This window comes from Aptenodytes forsteri, unplaced genomic scaffold (genome assembly GCF_000699145.1).
Source record: "Aptenodytes forsteri isolate BGI_AS27 unplaced genomic scaffold, ASM69914v1 Scaffold270, whole genome shotgun sequence".
Lineage (NCBI taxonomy): Eukaryota > Metazoa > Chordata > Aves > Sphenisciformes > Spheniscidae > Aptenodytes > Aptenodytes forsteri.
Window position 1 is genome coordinate 39,009 of NW_008794631.1, and position 17,281 is coordinate 56,289.

A 17,281-nucleotide genomic window follows, 5' to 3' on the forward strand; every position below is an offset into this window, starting at 1 on the left:
CGGCGGCGGAGAAGGAGGAGGAGGAGGAGGATGCTGCGCGCCTTGGTGGCGGTGTCCCTGTGGCTGCGGGTGAGCCCGCGGGCGCAGGGCGCGCCGGGCGGGGCGGTGCGCAGCCCCATGTGCCGCCCCATGCCCTGGAACATCACCCGCATGCCCAACCACCTCCACCACAGCACCCAGGAAAACGCCGTCCTCGCCATCGAGCAGTACGAGGAGCTGGTGGGCACCGGCTGCAGCCCGGTCCTCCCCTTCTTCCTCTGCGCCATGTACGCGCCCATCTGCACCCTGGAGTTCCTCTACGACCCCATCAAGCCCTGCCGCTCCGTCTGCCAGCGCGCCCGCGACGGCTGCGAGCCCATCATGCGCCGCTACAACCACAGCTGGCCCGAGAGCCTCGCCTGCGACGACCTCCCCGTCTACGACCGCGGCGTCTGCATCTCCCCCGAGGCCATCGTCACCGACCCGCCGGAGGGTGAGCGCCCCGGGAAGGGCGGCGGTAGGGCGGACCCCCCTCTATCCCCGGGCGGGGGGCTGCGGGACCCCCAAGCCCCTGCCCTCGGAGCCTCTCCCCGACAGCTTTCCTTCCCCGCCGTGCCTCTGTTTGCAGATGTGAAGTGGACAGACTTCACGCAGGGCGTGCTGGTGCCGGAGAGACCCCCGGAGCCCGACTGCAAGAGCCGCGGCCAGGGTGAGCCTCGGGCGCCTGCCCACCTCCCCCTCCCCGGAGCCAGGACCCCTCTGACACCCCTCAACCGTTTCCCCTTCTCTTCCTTTGAAGAGCGATGCAGGTGCAAAAAGACAAAGCCTACGCTGTCGACCTACCTGGCCAAGAACTACAGCTACAGTAAGTGCATTGGGGAAAATGCTTCACTTTGCCCGTCCCATCCCCCTCTGTGTCCCCCGCGAGTTAGGCAGCTCCGTGTGGGTGCTGCTCCCACACCAGGCCTCATCCAGCAAGTGCAGCGTGAGGACACCGCTCCACCACAGCCTTTCCAAGTGGGTTTTTGCCCGACGACACCTAGCCGTCCTCCTCCAAAACCCACCACTCCCGCACACCTCGTGCAGGCAGTAGTAGTCATTGCGCAGATGATGGTGTGCTTCTGATAAAAGCAGTGAAGTGTCAGTAACGTGCACTGGTATCAACAGGTCGCTCTGCACAAGGGGTGCTTGCTACTGTAAAGGTCACTCTAGTAAGTGCAATTACGTCTAATGTGAGCATGACCACGTGCTGCTTGGCCAGCCCGTTTTCATCCAGCAGGTGGAATAAACAGAGGTATATCACCTAAATAAAACTTGTAAATGTGAACGAAGCTGAAGCGGGGTAAAAAGTTATTGTTTAGAAATTCATACTTTCTTTTACTTACTAGCCAGAGTTTCATCTGGTGCAGAATTGTCAGAGATTAATTGAATTCAGTGATAATTTGCACCATCTAGCCGAGGAGTTGGCCGATAGTTTTATCCTATGTTGCATGACATACTGGCAATATAAGTAAGTATTCACCCCCCTTCCCCTGTGGCTCCCCGCCTCGGTTTTCTGATGCTGGAAGTGAGGAAGAACTCTAATTAAGATTAGATAAATACCAGATTAAGCATCTGTAATGTCAGTAGAAAACCCCTATTAACCATGAATTTAACATGTAGTATCATGGTCTTTTGCACTTTATGGGCTTTTTCTCAGATGGCAGTTGTTTCTTCCAAGGATTTATTCAGTTCTTATGCAATAGGGTTATTATATCCATTCAATTTCTATTTGTCTGATATCAAATGAAAGTAAGTTTGTAGTTATTTGCTTCTTTGTTAGTATAGGGAAAAAAAAATCCAAACCCCAGTTTGGTGGGAATAGTCAAGCTGAACATCTAACTTAGGTAATTGTACACTTTTTTGTTATGGCATTTTGGTGCATTTATATCATATATTCTTTTTATATAATTCCTTAATCTATCTCAGTACCACATAGTGATATGTTCAGGTGGGACAATGAACTTCCAGACTTGTCTGAAATATATGAAAAAGCAGTGAGGTAAAAATGACTATTCTGAAATGAAATACAGGTGTTAGTCATATAAATTCTGACTCCAGTGACTTCAGTGGGAGTGTTGCTTGAATAAAACCTGTAGGTTGGGTCCAAAATTTAATTCAATTGCATTTGTAGAATCAAGATCTTGTTTTTGAGAGGTAGATTTTTATTCAGCCTCCTCTGAAATAAATAGACATGCTCATATGGAAAATGAATTGAGAGACAAGACAAAGCAGAACAAGTTGCAAATAAAATCAAATTTTTTCTGAAATCCTTTAAAATAATATATACAGCCAAATTGTATTTCTAGCTGGTCAGAACTTGGTTTCAATCAGACTTGAAAATGGATTGTGAGTCTCCAAAACTGAAATCCCTCTTGTGTTTTGTGGCTGTTACACATGTCCTGATAAAGTTAGCACATAACACCCAGACTGCATTAAAATTGCTGGTCTCCTGTTTTCTACACGTGAAGTTTATTCCAAACATTAGGAGGTCCATTTGAAGGCTTTTGCCCTGGTGGCTGCCAGGGGCAGTGTCGATGCAGGCTGATCACCCTGTGGTACATACACTTCTCATGCTTCCTTCACTGAAGAATTTTGCGACAATAGGACCCTTCCTATTTTGACATTTCCTAGAGACAAAGTCCTTTGTGCAAAAATCATGCTTCGTTTCTCTGATTTGATACTTCTCACAAAGTGGTAGGTACTGCCAGGGTTCGCAGGTACAAAGTCAGCCAGGGATCATCCTCAGAGCAATCTACACAGTTTCACCTTCTTACATCCATGCAGACATGCAGTTTTCCTCAATAAAAGGTACAAATATTAATGGTTGTGTATTCAGAGTCAGAAGAACCCATTTCAGAGTCTGTTTTAGATGAGGACCTTAGTATTGATGGATAATCCGAAGGCAAAAGATGAAAAAAATTATAGGCCAAGTAAATCACGACAATCCTAAGCCTCTCAGTTTTTGACTGCTTGTTTCAAACCTTCCCTTCTTTCTTCTGTTTAAGAAAATGCTTTAGTTCCTGGATGCAACCTACAGGGTAATGATTTTATTATTGAAAAGACTGAATTCATGCTAACTGTCTGTGAGGTAAATTATTCATTACTTAATTGGAAATAGCCAGATGTGGCTATAGAACGGGTCTGATTTATGCGAGGGTTGTTCAAGTCTGAGTCAAAGGAGCTGTTTGTGTGTGTGATTCCAGGTGAGATCGCTTGGCCTGATCTGGCAAAGATTTAAGCACACGTTTAATTTCACAGTTGTCAACAGTCCTACTGAAAACCAAATTGGGATCAGGCCTCTGTTATTCTAAGCCACTGTACGTGCCCACACATGAAAAAGTAGTTCTAGTTTCACAGCCGAAACAACAGCTTTCAATTTAATATGTTTTATTTAATTTTGAGATGTGTTTAAATTTCTAAGACCATTTGTTGTTCTTACGCCTCTATTTTTCTAATTGCAGTCATTCACGCTAAAGTAAAAAGTGTAGAAAGAGGGAACTGCAACGAGATAACGACTGTGGTTGAAGTCAAAGACATACTCAAGTCTTCGACACCAATTCCTCTGTCTCAAGTGCCTCTTCTTACAAACTCCTCCTGCCAGTGTCCACCTCTTCAACCGAAGCAGGATGTTCTCATCATGTGCTATGAATGGCGCTCAAGGTGAGCACTGGCGATGTGGTGGAGAAAAGTGTTATAGCTAGCTGTGACAGACGGGAAGGAGGACCAGCAAAGCTCCCTTCCTCATCGTGAGCATGTTTTGCCGATAGTTTTTCTTAGGGATAACTCACACATACATCTACATGTTTCAATTACCTTTGCAATTAACTTTTTCCACTTAATCAGCCTCAGCTCTGAGCCACAATGCGGTGTTCACAAAACCTGACTCACACATGGAGCGTAAATCCTGGTGGCATTAGGTGCTGACAGCATATTGCTTAATGCATCGTGCAGCAGTGCAGGCATCTCCAGCTGTTTGGGAGTGTTTTTCCAGGACCGCTTTCCATAGGCATGAGCTGCTTCATATGCTACAAGCCTGATGGTGGCTGTAGATGATGGTCCACGTCGGCAGGACCATGAGGAAGGCATAGTTCTGCCTCACCGACCCCAGGGGAGGGGACAGGAGATGATGCACATCTCCTGTCTGCAGAGCTGCTGGAGACAGAGCCAAGCCCTCTCCACTGGCCTATCCATACTTCGGCGCGGTGCCATCAGCGAGATGTTTCTGATCCCACAGCTGTACCGGGACCAGCCAAAGCTGCAGCCATTGGAGCTCCGGCTCCCGGATGGCAGATGAAAAGTAAATACTCTCGGAGCAGCTTGCCAGTCCTGCTGTATGATTAAAAGACAAAACAAAACTAACTTTGCCAGACCTTTCATCTGGCAGTCAGCCTAGCCCCAGGCATGGAAGGAAATCCAGCACGCTGGTCTGGAGGGGAGGGAGTGATGAATCACAGCTCCCTTTTCTCTCTGGGTTCTTGAGGCAGAAGGGGACATCCCATCCCCATTAGCATCCCACGTGTACCGGTAGCAACAGACGCCAACAGGACGGGTTGTGGCGTGGTAGGTACATGTGGCTCTGTGTTGTGGGTCAGAGGTAAGGCTGCTTGTAAAACGTGCAGGCTGGTTTTGCATACAGTGATATGATTGTTAATTGAACATGTGCACTTGTAAAGAACATAGAACATCTATGTGCAGAACTTGATGGGCCATATCCATATTTTCAATGAGTTTTATGTTGATATTTTAAAAGCATTTTATAGGTGTTTCTAAAGGTTGCCATCTGATACCTTATTACCTTAACTTTTTTTTGTGAGCTAACAGGCACAGTATTTTATTATTAGACAGCACCTCGCCCCTCCAGGTCTGGAAGTATTTCACAAAGATTAATTTAGAGTCCTCTACTTGTGTTAGCCATTTTAGGGATACATGCTCTGAGTCATGCAGAAGGACCACGACCAAGGTTGCTATCAAGCAGCTCTGAGCTGCAGAGCTTTGTTGGAGAGGAGATTTCAAAAGTGAAAGACCATAATGTGCTTCTCCATTACTATGGAAAAACACACCATTCACTAAATATTTTGTGATGGTTTTTAAAGGTCACTGAGGTTTTTAATTTCATATAGTGTACTAAAATGGATTTGAAAAAGAAATATAAACTATTATATGTGTTTCCTGTTGAACTCAGTGGCATGCAAACAGAAGGTTTTGAGTTACAGCAGCTTTTTAAAATGCCAGAAGCAAAATGGGTGGAAGCTGTATCTCCACTGAAGTCAATGGCAACCCGTTGCCCATCAATAGGGTTAGGGTCCCACTCCATAATTTGACCTGAAGAGAAGCTGCATCAGATTCGTATCGTGTTGTGGTTTCATTCATCACGATGTGGCCTTAGCTTCAATCCTGTATGTTAATTCTCTAATCTCTCTTCAGAAAGAAAAGGAGATGTGTATCATGTTGGTCTTGATTCTGCAGGGCTTGCATTCACTGTAGTCCTTTTTTGTTTGGGCAAAGTGGATGCACAGTGGCTAATGGCTACGAGTGGCAGCATTTTGTACTCTTTTTGAACTGGTATGAGCAGCAACGCTGTTCATGGAAACTGGAGGTCAGGCCCTGCTATGTTGTGTAAACCTCACCCTCCAGCAAAGTGCTGTATGAAATTGTATGCATTTATAATGATGTTTTGATGTCTCCAGCCAACACTGATGTCTAAATAGAACCTTCCAGAATTAGGAAAATGATATTAGGTTAAGGCCCAGTATCTCAAAAAAAAAAAAAAAAAAAAAAAAGAGGAATGAAAAGAAAAGAAGAAAAAAAAAGTTTAAATAGTTAAATAGTTAGCCGTAGAGGAGATTCCAGCATCCCTGTGCTATAAAATAGTTGTTTCTAGGTTGGGACTTAGAACGTGTGACATCAGACTGCTTTAGCATAAACTATTTTAGAAGCTGTTCAGGGCATACACATTGAATAGTTACATTTTTGTTTTGTTCATTTTGTAACACGTAGACTCAGTATTTTCATACAGGAGCTAGCCAGATTTCATTGGTGGGCAAGTATGACTGTCCATATATCTTCCAAATTCACTTTAAAGCACTCACTAAGTAGTTACATGTAGGAAATACATAATACCATCCTCATGTATTTATAGGTGGAAATGGAGACAAATGTAAGTGATCAGATAATGTGTTACCATTCGTCAGGTGAGCTGTATTAACTGGTGCATGTGAAACAGCTTTTTTTTTAATTCAGAAGTAAAATACATTAGTTTAAACTACTCTTCTGCACACAAACGCACACACAAACATATAGTGGGTGTAAGTAAAAATATATGTACATATACATTTAAACAGTTTCATGGGGTGTTACCCAACCCATCACTTGTTGTTAACAGTGATCAAGACAGGACAATTTTCCCCTGCAGAATAGCTGCAGGTGAGGACAAACGGCTCTAAATGTTTTCTCAATACTGGCCATGCGCTGCAGTTTTGGCTCTAAAATCTGATTTCTTTTGAAAACTATTTTCTGTTTTTACAGAGTTTAGAGTAGAATTTCAGAAGGATCCGTACAAGCATTTAGAAATCCACTAGAAAGCACTTAGGGATGGAGAAAAATATTTTTCCTGCCTATCGTCCCATACACAGAAACTGTCAGTACCAGTACCTGCTGGTTCATTTCAGCCTCAGTCTGTGTTAAATCATCTGGAATGACATCTCAGGAATCAAGATCAGAAATATCTATAACTCGTATTTATTTCTTAATTTTCAGGTTGATGCTTCTTGATGGATGTCTAGTTGAAAAATGGAAGGATCAACTAAACAAAAGATTTAAGGTAAATACCACCAAAGAAAAGAATGCTGATATTCTTGATACAAAGTAGTTCTACTACTTCTTTGTTCTACTTCAGCATTCAATAACTTGCTTGACTTTCAGATATCCATAACACCTCTGGGTATTATTATTTTCACTTCAACATTTTCATACCTCATAATTACATATAAGTGGAAGTGAAAATTTGAAAATTTTAGTCTTGCGTTTTAGGGTCTCTAAAATTTTATTTCTGTTTTATCTGCAAACTGTCCCTAAATAGGATGGTTGGATGATCTTTGTGTGAACTCTGGCTTATTATAATAATGACTCTAGGAATTTCTTTCATATCACTGCTAAGGCAAGTAACTGTCAGACAGGTGATACGCAGATGAGTATATAGTCCACATTAGGTAAGAAAGGAAGTTAAAATCCACCGCGCTGGATAAATGGGCTTTGCTGCATTAAAGATTGCAGGCTGGAGACACAGACTTTCTCACCAGTTACTTCCCACTAAAGACCCACTGAAAGTATTGGGCATCCCCTCACTGGTTTCAGGGAACACTGGAAGGAGAAGTCTATAGTATAGAGACCTGGGAGGCAGGAGCAGCAGATGCCCCTGCTTTTTGGGGCTTCAGGATAGCACTTGCTGTCACTCCCTGCTTGTAAACTCCTCTTTATAATGGAAAGAAAGGGTGGACCAAGACAATGTCTGACTCTTCCTCACACTTTTAGAGATGGAAGAAAGTTATTTCTGGAATTCAGAAAAGGTTTCAGAGCATTAAGGGCATACATGTATATTTATTTTAATTATGAGCTGATTGGCAATTGATAGAGAGGAGGAAAAAAGATGCATGTATCCATCAGTAGAAGCTTCTAGGTTACAGACCACCTTCTTGCAGCAAATTGTATTTGATGCTTTTATCGTTCCCTTTCCTCCTCACTTTCTCATGTAAAACCTATGTGTATCATTCTCTTTTGTCCTCACTTTCTCATGTAAAACCTATGTGTGAAAAAGAAAACATGCTTTAAATCTTTAAAAAATAAATACATTGCAATTGCAGATGATACCATGTGGGATTTAGGAGAATACTGACATATGACTCGGACTCTTAAAATCCCTTAGCTGTCAACTTAATGGCCTGTTACTGGCACACAGTGTGTTTTAGTGGCCTCCTCACACTGTTTTGTCATTTCTAATTGTGTCTTGAAACCTGTTTGGACATTCATTTCCAGACTGTCAAATAGATGCATGACTGCCAAACAAAATAATTCTCAAAGCACGTGTCATTCCTTCTGATATTAATAGTTTCATAAAGTAAATGCTTATTTAGACATGTTTGAGTGGGACATACCTAATGCCTGCTGATAGTTTTTGTTTATAAAGATGCATACAATGACCCTGACTACACAAAGATAGCCAGTATGGAGCTAGGTATCACAGTGGCTTCATCTTAATGCCCATCATTCATCTCTGAAGACTTGCATCCAACTTTTATCTTGAGTTACCACTTAAAATGAATGTTTTGAGCTGTCTGTGGACCACAGAAGACAGCTGTTAACATAACCACAACATGGCTGGTCTCTTCTCTAGCCAGGACAAGAGTCTGGGTTGCATCAGGGTCAGTGCAGGGATACTAAATAGGAAAGCTGGAGAGCACTTCTCTTGCTCTGATCACTGGGCAAAGCCTCTGCCTTTGGGAGTTTCAGAACAGAAAGTTCATTAATAGAGGGGAGAGGTGAGATCCTTTCCAGGTTCTACTATCTACCTTGCTTTTCTTAAAATAAGTATTTCTGTTCCTAGAGGTGAAAGACTGCAGTCTCTGTTGCAGCGTTGTGGATCTCTTCATATTTTGGACCACCTAACCACTTAACCTCACTGTAAAAACCTGTTTTCTAACCACTGCACTTTTGGTTTGGAAATCTGACAGCTATTCTCTTTGGTGGGCTCTTTGATCTAACTGCTTTTCAAAATTTCTCAGGGATGCTGTTGAATAAAGCTGCAGGTGCATTATTCACAACCATCCCATTGCAATTCTGAACACTGTGATTTCAGTGGTCATCTCTGTTGTCTGTCCGCAACATAAGCTCTTTCATGCCCGGTCCTCTCCACCCCAGGGGAAAGCAGAACCAGAAAGTAAATACCACCTTCCCTTGTAGCTCTGTGTGTGTATATATAGTGAAAGGATAGTCTGCTTTCTGCAGACTTTTCTGAGGAAAAGTCAAAGTCGCACGTTCAGTAATACAGCGAAGAAGGGGTTTGCAAAGGAGTCCCAGTGTGCTGATCCTGTCTTTCTGATGGCATGGTGCCAGCTCCCCTGGATTTCTGGAAAGGCATGAGATGTGCACTCAGGTGCAGCATGCACATGAGATGTGCAGTTGTCATTTTCATCAACTGGTATCGTGCAAATTCCCCCACCCAAGAACACGTGGCAGGTTCCCCCTGCAGACAGCTGTAACATACTGATATCAATGGCTCTGCGGGACAGAGCACAAAACTGTTAAAAGCAGCACTAGTATCAGTGGTTCAGGATAGCTTTGATTAAGACATAATTATTTGTGATTATGTCCTTCCCTAACTCAGCCTCTTTGTCTTCTGCATTTCCACAGAGGTGGGAACAGAGACTGCAAGAACAAAAGCTGCGAACGGCCCGCAGTAAGAACCAGAATGCAGGACGCAGTGGTCGGAGTGGAGCCCCAAAACCATCAACCAAGAACACCAACCCGCTGGTCAGTGGCCCCAAAAAGGCCATTAAAATAAGGAGCGGCCAGAAAGAAATCAACCCTAAAAAAGTGTGAGCGTGAAATTTGCAAAAGGAAAGACTTTTCCTGCACAATGAGGGTCACAATCTGGCTTGGTCGGCATGTTTTATTAATCCAGAACTCATTGACTTAAAAACTCATGGCAGTTTCTCCATAGACATTTTTGCTGCACTTTACTTTTAAAAGGTTTGCTTTTCATTTCAAGCCACTGCAAGCCATAGAGCCTAGGTTTGCACTAATATGTGGTAGGCATATTCAAGCTGACTGAACTTTATTTTAGGGCTCTGATTTGCAATTCTAGATAGATCTAGCCTTGGCTGCTAGAGGTTTTAACTCCTTATGCCGGTTGCCTGCCCTGCTTCCCTGCCAGAGGTTGGAGAGCTGCGTGGGGCATCTCTTCTCTCCTCAGAAAGTGTACCAGTTTAGTAGTTGGCAAGTTAGTCTGTGAGTTGGTCTGTGAGTTAGTCTGGTGAGCTGAGAACGATGGCAGCTGAGGAGCAGCAGAGGGACGGTAACCTCTGGTGGACATCTGGGGCAGCAACCACTGCAGCTGCTGGAGCTGAATCTATCTGCTGTTTGGAATCACAGCCCTTGTTCAGAGCATTCAGAAGCATAGTTTACCAATAAGCATCTGGGTATGCATTATGTGATTATTTTTATGTGTGTGCCAGAAATATGCTTACAGTGTTAGTATTTGATCTTGTGGGTTTGTGTAGCAAAAATGCATTGAAAGCAGACATTTAATTTTTTTATTGTACTTCAGGCTGGCTTCTGTTGTTATAATTTCAAATATATTTAAGCATCTAATTGAAAAATCAGTATTTTTTAAAAGGACAGATCTGTAGAATTCTTGAAAGTAACACTTATGTTTGCTGTAACATAGCTTTGTTATGAAAACTGGAATAGAAGCATTATTCTAAACATAACTGACAGCTACTGTACAGTATTAAAGAGAAGATAGGGCTTCATGTGGCTCAGTGTTCATTTGGATAATTTTTTATCATTTGACACCGTATTTCTAAATCTTTCTCTGATACCAAATAAATAAACAAACAAACAAATAAATACATAAATAAATAATAAATAAATGTGGCTTGTCCCTGTTCCTGAACTTCTCGAAACAACTGGCTATCTGCAGTTTTGCTGATCAGAAGGTAACATTTACTCTGCAGAGGGTCACAGGCAAAGCAGATGCTTTTATTCATGTACTAAGTTTTACTGACAACATTTGCCGTGTGAGGTATTAAAATAGCAAAGGTGATATAAATCTTGTCCCTGTTTGAACTTCTCGAAACAACTGGCTATCTGCAGTTTTGCTGATCAGAAGGTAACATTTACTCTGCAGAGGGTCACAGGCAAAGCAGATGCTTTTATTCATGTACTAATTGTTACTGACAACATTTGCCGTGTGAGGTATTAAAATAGCAAAGGTGATATAAATCTAATTGGCGTAACTCCAAGATGGCATTTATGCTATTCCTGCCCAAGCTTTACCTGGATAAGGCAGTATGGCTAGCACAGCCTGATCTCTGTTAACACATAAGAAAATCACCTGCATTAACATTGTAAGAGCTCATGACACGTCTTAAAGACCTTCAAGAATTCCTGCAGCAGAACTAATGACTAGAGTTGGTAATTCTGGTATCTATAAAACAAAATGAGCATTTATAAAATAGAGAGAGTCTACGTCAGGAAAAAAAAGAGTTCTGTGTAGGTTCACATAAAGAGTTACAACTGGTCATATCAGCATATTGATCTATGTTATGACAAGAACTTCAATGAAATTTGCAGGCAGGAAATTTAAGGCAGAATATGCTGGAGTGATTTTGGTAGCAGCAATAATATACTTGGTAATATGCTAACACAAGCTGAAGACATAGATGCCAAGTTAGAATGCTTAAAACAAAGGGACAGTGGTGTTACAGAAAAATTGAATAATAGCATATAGGGTAGTTCAGGGGGGAAAAAAACAACCCTACATGATCACTGATTGAGTTTTGAGCAGTTGGTTAAAATATGCAAAGGTCAGCATCTGAATGTAGCCCTTCCTGTTAATTCTGGGCAGATGCAGAACTTTATCTCCATGGGACATCTGCAGAATTAGGTCCAAAATTCAATCCAGGTGCCAGGAATGCTGAGCATATATTGCATCTATTGACTTTAGTGGGAATTATGTGTGTTTGACATGTCTGAAAAAACAGATCACAAACTTAGGTGCCTAAATACAGACTATAGGTGAAATCTTAATCCTGTACAATGAAATGGAAAAACCGAAATCGAAATCAAAGGAGGCAGAATTCACTGCAGGTGACTAAAGTAGGTGACTTTGAAAATGCTGGCTTAAGTAAGCATGACCTAAAAGATCAGTATGATTGGAAAGCTTCTAAAATAGTTTTATCTAGTGTGTAGTAGCTTTGAATACCTATTGATCCCAATTTAAAGTACTCCAATAAATATGTATAAGGTTAGCTATTAAAAATGAACGACAGTCCTATCAATGTGATGTTGAAATAACAAATACCAAAGTTGTGATATTTCACTTTAACAAGTTTTATTGTGAACATCGTCAAGTGTGGTGTTTGTTGAATGAAACCTTTGGAACAGCTAGGTAGACTTCATAGTAAGATTACATATTATTTTACAACTGTTTAAATCAAACTTTTTTCATTTTTTGATATCGGAGAAAAAAATGTAAAAATTATTTTCTACAGAGAATTGTCACCATTCCTTCTGTAAGTTACTGTTGTTGGACTGCGGATTGCAGTATGTTGGAATGAACTTTGATGCACCAAGCCCGGTGTTTCCAAACTCCTTGACATTTTTATGTATGCTTTGTGCCGGCTAACTTTCATTCTGATACGGTAAAAATACAGAAGAAGGAAAAGCAATACAACAAAAAGCAGGCAATATCATAATACAAAGAACAGATGTGCAGACAAGGGGAATGAATGAGTAAGGTTTCCTTTACTGTTCCCTTTTGTTTTCCCAAATCCATTTTTTTTCCGCTTTTTAAGCAGCCATGGGTCAACTCAATTCAACACCAATATAATTCACTCCACTTTGAAAATCCCTTACAATTATTAACTCTCTGCGACATCAAATGCCGGCTGAATGCAGACCCCGAACATCCCCGCCCTCCAGCCCGCTGCCCTTCCCTTGCGAAGGTGCAAAACAGACGTCGGAGCAGCGAGGGCTGTTTGAGCAGGCAAATCTACCCTCCTGCGTCCCCACGTGGCCCACTCAGCACTTCTGCTCCCCGGCATGTGGCAAAAAGTCAGACTCACCTCCCCTCGTGCACATCTGCGGGTAGGTGTAGTCATTGCCATGCTAGTGCACCCCGGCACCGGAGTCGTGAAACCTCGGTTTAGCAGAGTGGGCAAATAGTCTGCTGATGGACGAAAGTAATTACTGTACCTATTTACAGCTGAAAAAATTAACAGGCCAAAACTTGGAGTGTCAGATGTTTTTTCTCAGTGTTACAGCTGAGGGGCTTGGCATTTTTTTAATATAAAATAAAAATTGCCTGGAACACCAAACAGATGTTTCTGGTGCGTTTCTTACTACCTCCCACACAGATGTACCCGGTTTAGTAAGAATATTTTCACTGAATGTTCTAACCTCAATTCCAAAAGAATGAAACCTGAAAAAATATTTACTCTTTTTGTGAATAATTGGAACCATTTTAGAAGCTCACTGTAAATGCAAATCAGAACTCTTTTATGAACCACATTTTAAAAAATGTCATAAACCCCCTCCAACAGGACCTGAATGACCCGGTCACTTCAATTCAATTCGGCATTGCAGCTTTGTTACTTTTGTCCAGTCATTGCATATAACTGAGAAGTGCTTCCTGTACAAATAAAAAGAAGATTTTCCAGTCCAAAATACTCAAACAGCTCTTAAATTATTTTATCCAGCATTGTAACCTAGATTCCAAATGAATGAAACCTGAAAAAATATTTACTCCAATTATGCACAACCGACACACACTTTTTGGTTGCGCTTAGTAGTTGAATGTAAACGCACATCTGAAAACATTTCCTCAACCAGATTTTTCTGGTAAACCACATCAGCTCAAATTAATTTTTGTAAATAAATATAAATTCATCAATATGGGTCAACAAAGATTCAAAATTATGTTTCCACTTATGGTAAAAAAGGATAACTTGCAAGGACCTACAATAAGTATTTAATTTCTATAGAGGTACATTACTTCTAATTAGACCTAGTCAAGGCTCTACATTTAATTTCAACTGCTGACACTATATCTCTTGTAACATCTCTGAAATTGAACACCAGCCTTATTGGAAGGTGAAACAGGATTTCAAACTTGTTTCTTAAAGATGCAATAAATTCAGTGGGTTCCAGGTAATCTGTTCATATCAGACTGGCTCCTGTTGTTGCTGCCAAAAGGCTTGTGGATAAACCGGCATGGCAATAAGCATAAAGGAAAGCATCTGGAAGGGAGGACACACTCCTTTTCTCTAGATAAGAATACTAAGATCAAAACCCAAAAGTACCTTAAATATGTCAGACGATCTATGCTACAGATAGAAGATTAATGGATGCGTCAGAGTGATGAAGAGATGTCCGAAACAGACCGACACCCTAAGTATTTTGCTTCCTTCTGGTTACAGTATGATGAAAACTTTAGTTTGTAGATACTCGGAGCACATCAGCATTTCTCCTCGGAACAAGGTAATCAGAAAGGTAATCATTTGCTCCCAAAGAACTGTGGATAAAGTGAATAGATACTTGCAAGGTCTGACTTGCCAGTGTAGCTCATTCAGCAGTCAGAGCAAAGGAAAAACAGTGCAGCAGTACACAACCACAAGCTGATTGACTCCATCCTCTTGGTGGGAAAAAAAGCTTTTTCCCCACTTCTCATTTTATTATGCAGTAATCAGTACAAATACTCACTACAATCAGACATACCAATTCTTCTTAAACAGCATTTTGAGATTTAGAACCAGCTTGTTTATCACTCTAAACTGAAACAGATCTTTAATATAGTCTTAGTGTCAGATTATGATTTCATCAAAGTTCCTAAACAAGGAAATATGTGGTCTGTTGTACAAATAAATATGACCTGTGGTTCCATTTCTCTCCTGCTGGGACAAAAATCAGAAGAATAATTGTGTTATCTTTTGTTAGTGTTGGAAGAATTTTCATGACATCTCTGCACCACCTAATTCTATGCTGAACCACGAGATATTTTCTGAATAAACGGTCGTGAAGGTCACATTCTTTTTTGATCTGGCATTTAGATATGAGATAAAAGGACAGAGTCAGACTTCCTGTAAGATTTGTAGGCAGAGGAGTTGTGTAAATGCAATTGCAAGAAGATTTTCATCTGTGAGACTCAATGGAGTTTATGTTGGAACACATTCCTCCTGACTCTATAAATGCAAATGCCTGCCGATCCCATCACAAGTGCTCAAACTCTTAAAAATTGCATCCATGTCTATGTCACAGTAGTATAAAATTTGAAGAAGAGCGGATGGCAGTCTAAATTGTGTGTACAATACTTAAGTGTTGGGTTAAACTTTTAAAGAGACAAAGTAATCTCTTAAAATACTGACAGTATTTCCATTACCATGCTTTTGAATGCATGATATTTTGATAATTTTACAAAAGTCTGTATCCCAAAGATATAAAACCTTCGTGAATCTGAATCTCTTCATCAGCTGACTGAAACAGTTATTTTTATTTTTTTTTAATGTATCTCTTAAATTCCTCCTTTCCAAAGCTGCTAAAAGACATTAAGATCAAGAACATATTTAGGAGAAGAAAATAAGCATTAATAAATTAAATGTTCCCACATTTAATTTGGGTTTGGATCTTTACGCAGTACGAAGAAAAACTGTCATAGATCTATGCATAATATTTCAATGTAATCTACTGGATCATTTTAACCAAGTACAAAACAGGGATCATAATTGACACACATGAATATATGAACCCAAATAAATGGAATCCTTCAACATCTAATAGTTAAACCAAACTGAAAAAAATGCTATATTGATCAAGAATGATGTAATGGAGGATGAAGAATGATGGTTAAACAAGCAATAACTCAGTATATAAAATTATGTCACACTTAAACAGGCAGAGCTACTGTACCCCTACAGCTAGCTGAAATTTCTAAGACCAGTGCAAAAATTATCCACAGTATTCAAAACCTGTGCATGATACCTATCAAGCTATTTGATTGTGAACTTCCATCAGAAGTTTCATGAACTCTTCTAAAGATATAAACACATTTTGCTGTTTTCAGCATTTCTGCTCCTGTCAAAAAATAATCCCATCTAAACTTGCAACATTGTATTTGCCCCATTGGTAGAGAAGCCATTAACTCTAGCAAAGATCTCCAGAAATGAGCTGAATTGATGTATCTGAAATGCCCTACTCGGAACTTTTCTGAGACTGCTTCTTGGTTTAAAGTACAACGTGCCAGCACCCAAAAGACCCAGAGTGCTGAAATAATGCCAGGAAGAACAGTTTTAATGGGTTTCTGAAGTAAAAAACAAGCCAAAGAACATACAGCAATTCTGAAGTGTGCTTCTCGGAACTCACCTCACCGAGGCAACATATAAATTCTGCACTAATCACAACTTCCTCCAGGCTAGCTAGCCTCAAGTCGAGTTTATGGCAGTAAAGCAGCTGTAGGTGAAAATGGGCCACCAGGAGAATGCTCAGTCCAACTTCTGCTGGAGGAATGTCTATAATAACAAATGCCCCATCACAACAGAAATATTTGTCAGGAAGCTCTTTAAAAAAGCTAGTTGTATTAAACACAATAGGAACAATAAAGAAAGTGTGAGAAAGACTTCGTTCTTTCTGGACTTCACACTTATAATCAATGCCGTAAGTAAATTGCTTTAATTGAATGCCATTCTTTAGTATCCCAACCTTCAACAGACTCGGACAGCAAAAGTGAGAATATATCAGCTACAGAAGAATATTTGTGTTCTTCATGAAGGCCAGCCAAGTTAAACTGAGACAGGATACAAATTCACTAGTTTGGCAAGGAGGTATATGTCAAGAATACCTTTTATGTAAGAGCTGACTTTATATTTTACTTCATCTGATATATTTGAATTGAGTAAATGGACTGGAAAGGACCTTCTAATTTATTATCCTACCTGTGACAGTAATCATTAGAAGATGTTTAGGGAGAGGATAAACAAACAATGCAAATGTTTTTCAGGGCCCTGAGGGAACCAATAGGCCTTAATAGCCCTGAGCAGTCTCACCCGCGATGCACACCCATACCGTCGGCCAACAGGCCCAGGAGCCCCATTTAAGCTCACACTTGGGCTTAATCCTTGCCTGAGCTGTGTTGCAGGAATACCTGTCTCTGGCCCTCTCGCCTGATGTTCCTGACTGGACCCTTGAATGGCTCCTGGACCTGGTTCATTACTTGCTTTATCTGGGATTGTTGATGGATGTGGCTACTCAGTTCTGCTTGGATGCTGTGGGGCTCCACCCCACTGGTGAGGGCGCAGTCTGTGCTGCGGTCGTGCTTGGCTCCTGGCTTCTTCTCCCTTGTGGAGCATTCCCACACTTGCTGTTGCTCCCCACCAATGTTGTAGCAGTGCCTCCACTACCTTTCAGCATTTCTCCTTTGTAGGCTGCCTAAACTGGAGGACTTGATCCACATCACAGTGGACATGCCATTTAATAGTGTTTTAATGACCTT

The 17,281-nt window shown here is 41.2% G+C and overlaps 1 protein-coding gene across 1 annotated transcript; it reads left to right on the forward strand.

The window, feature by feature from the left end:
- The first annotated feature begins 7 nt into the window (after positions 1–7).
- On the forward strand, positions 8–10,638 carry SFRP4 (secreted frizzled related protein 4). Its single transcript, XM_009273462.2, has 6 exons — positions 8–472; positions 608–688; positions 779–844; positions 3,483–3,681; positions 6,778–6,841; positions 9,427–10,638. The coding sequence occupies exons 1-6, from the start codon at positions 31–33 to the stop codon at positions 9,613–9,615; spliced, it is 1,041 nt and encodes a 346-aa protein (XP_009271737.1). The 5' UTR covers positions 8–30; the 3' UTR covers positions 9,616–10,638.
- Positions 10,639–17,281: the final 6,643 nt, after the last annotated feature.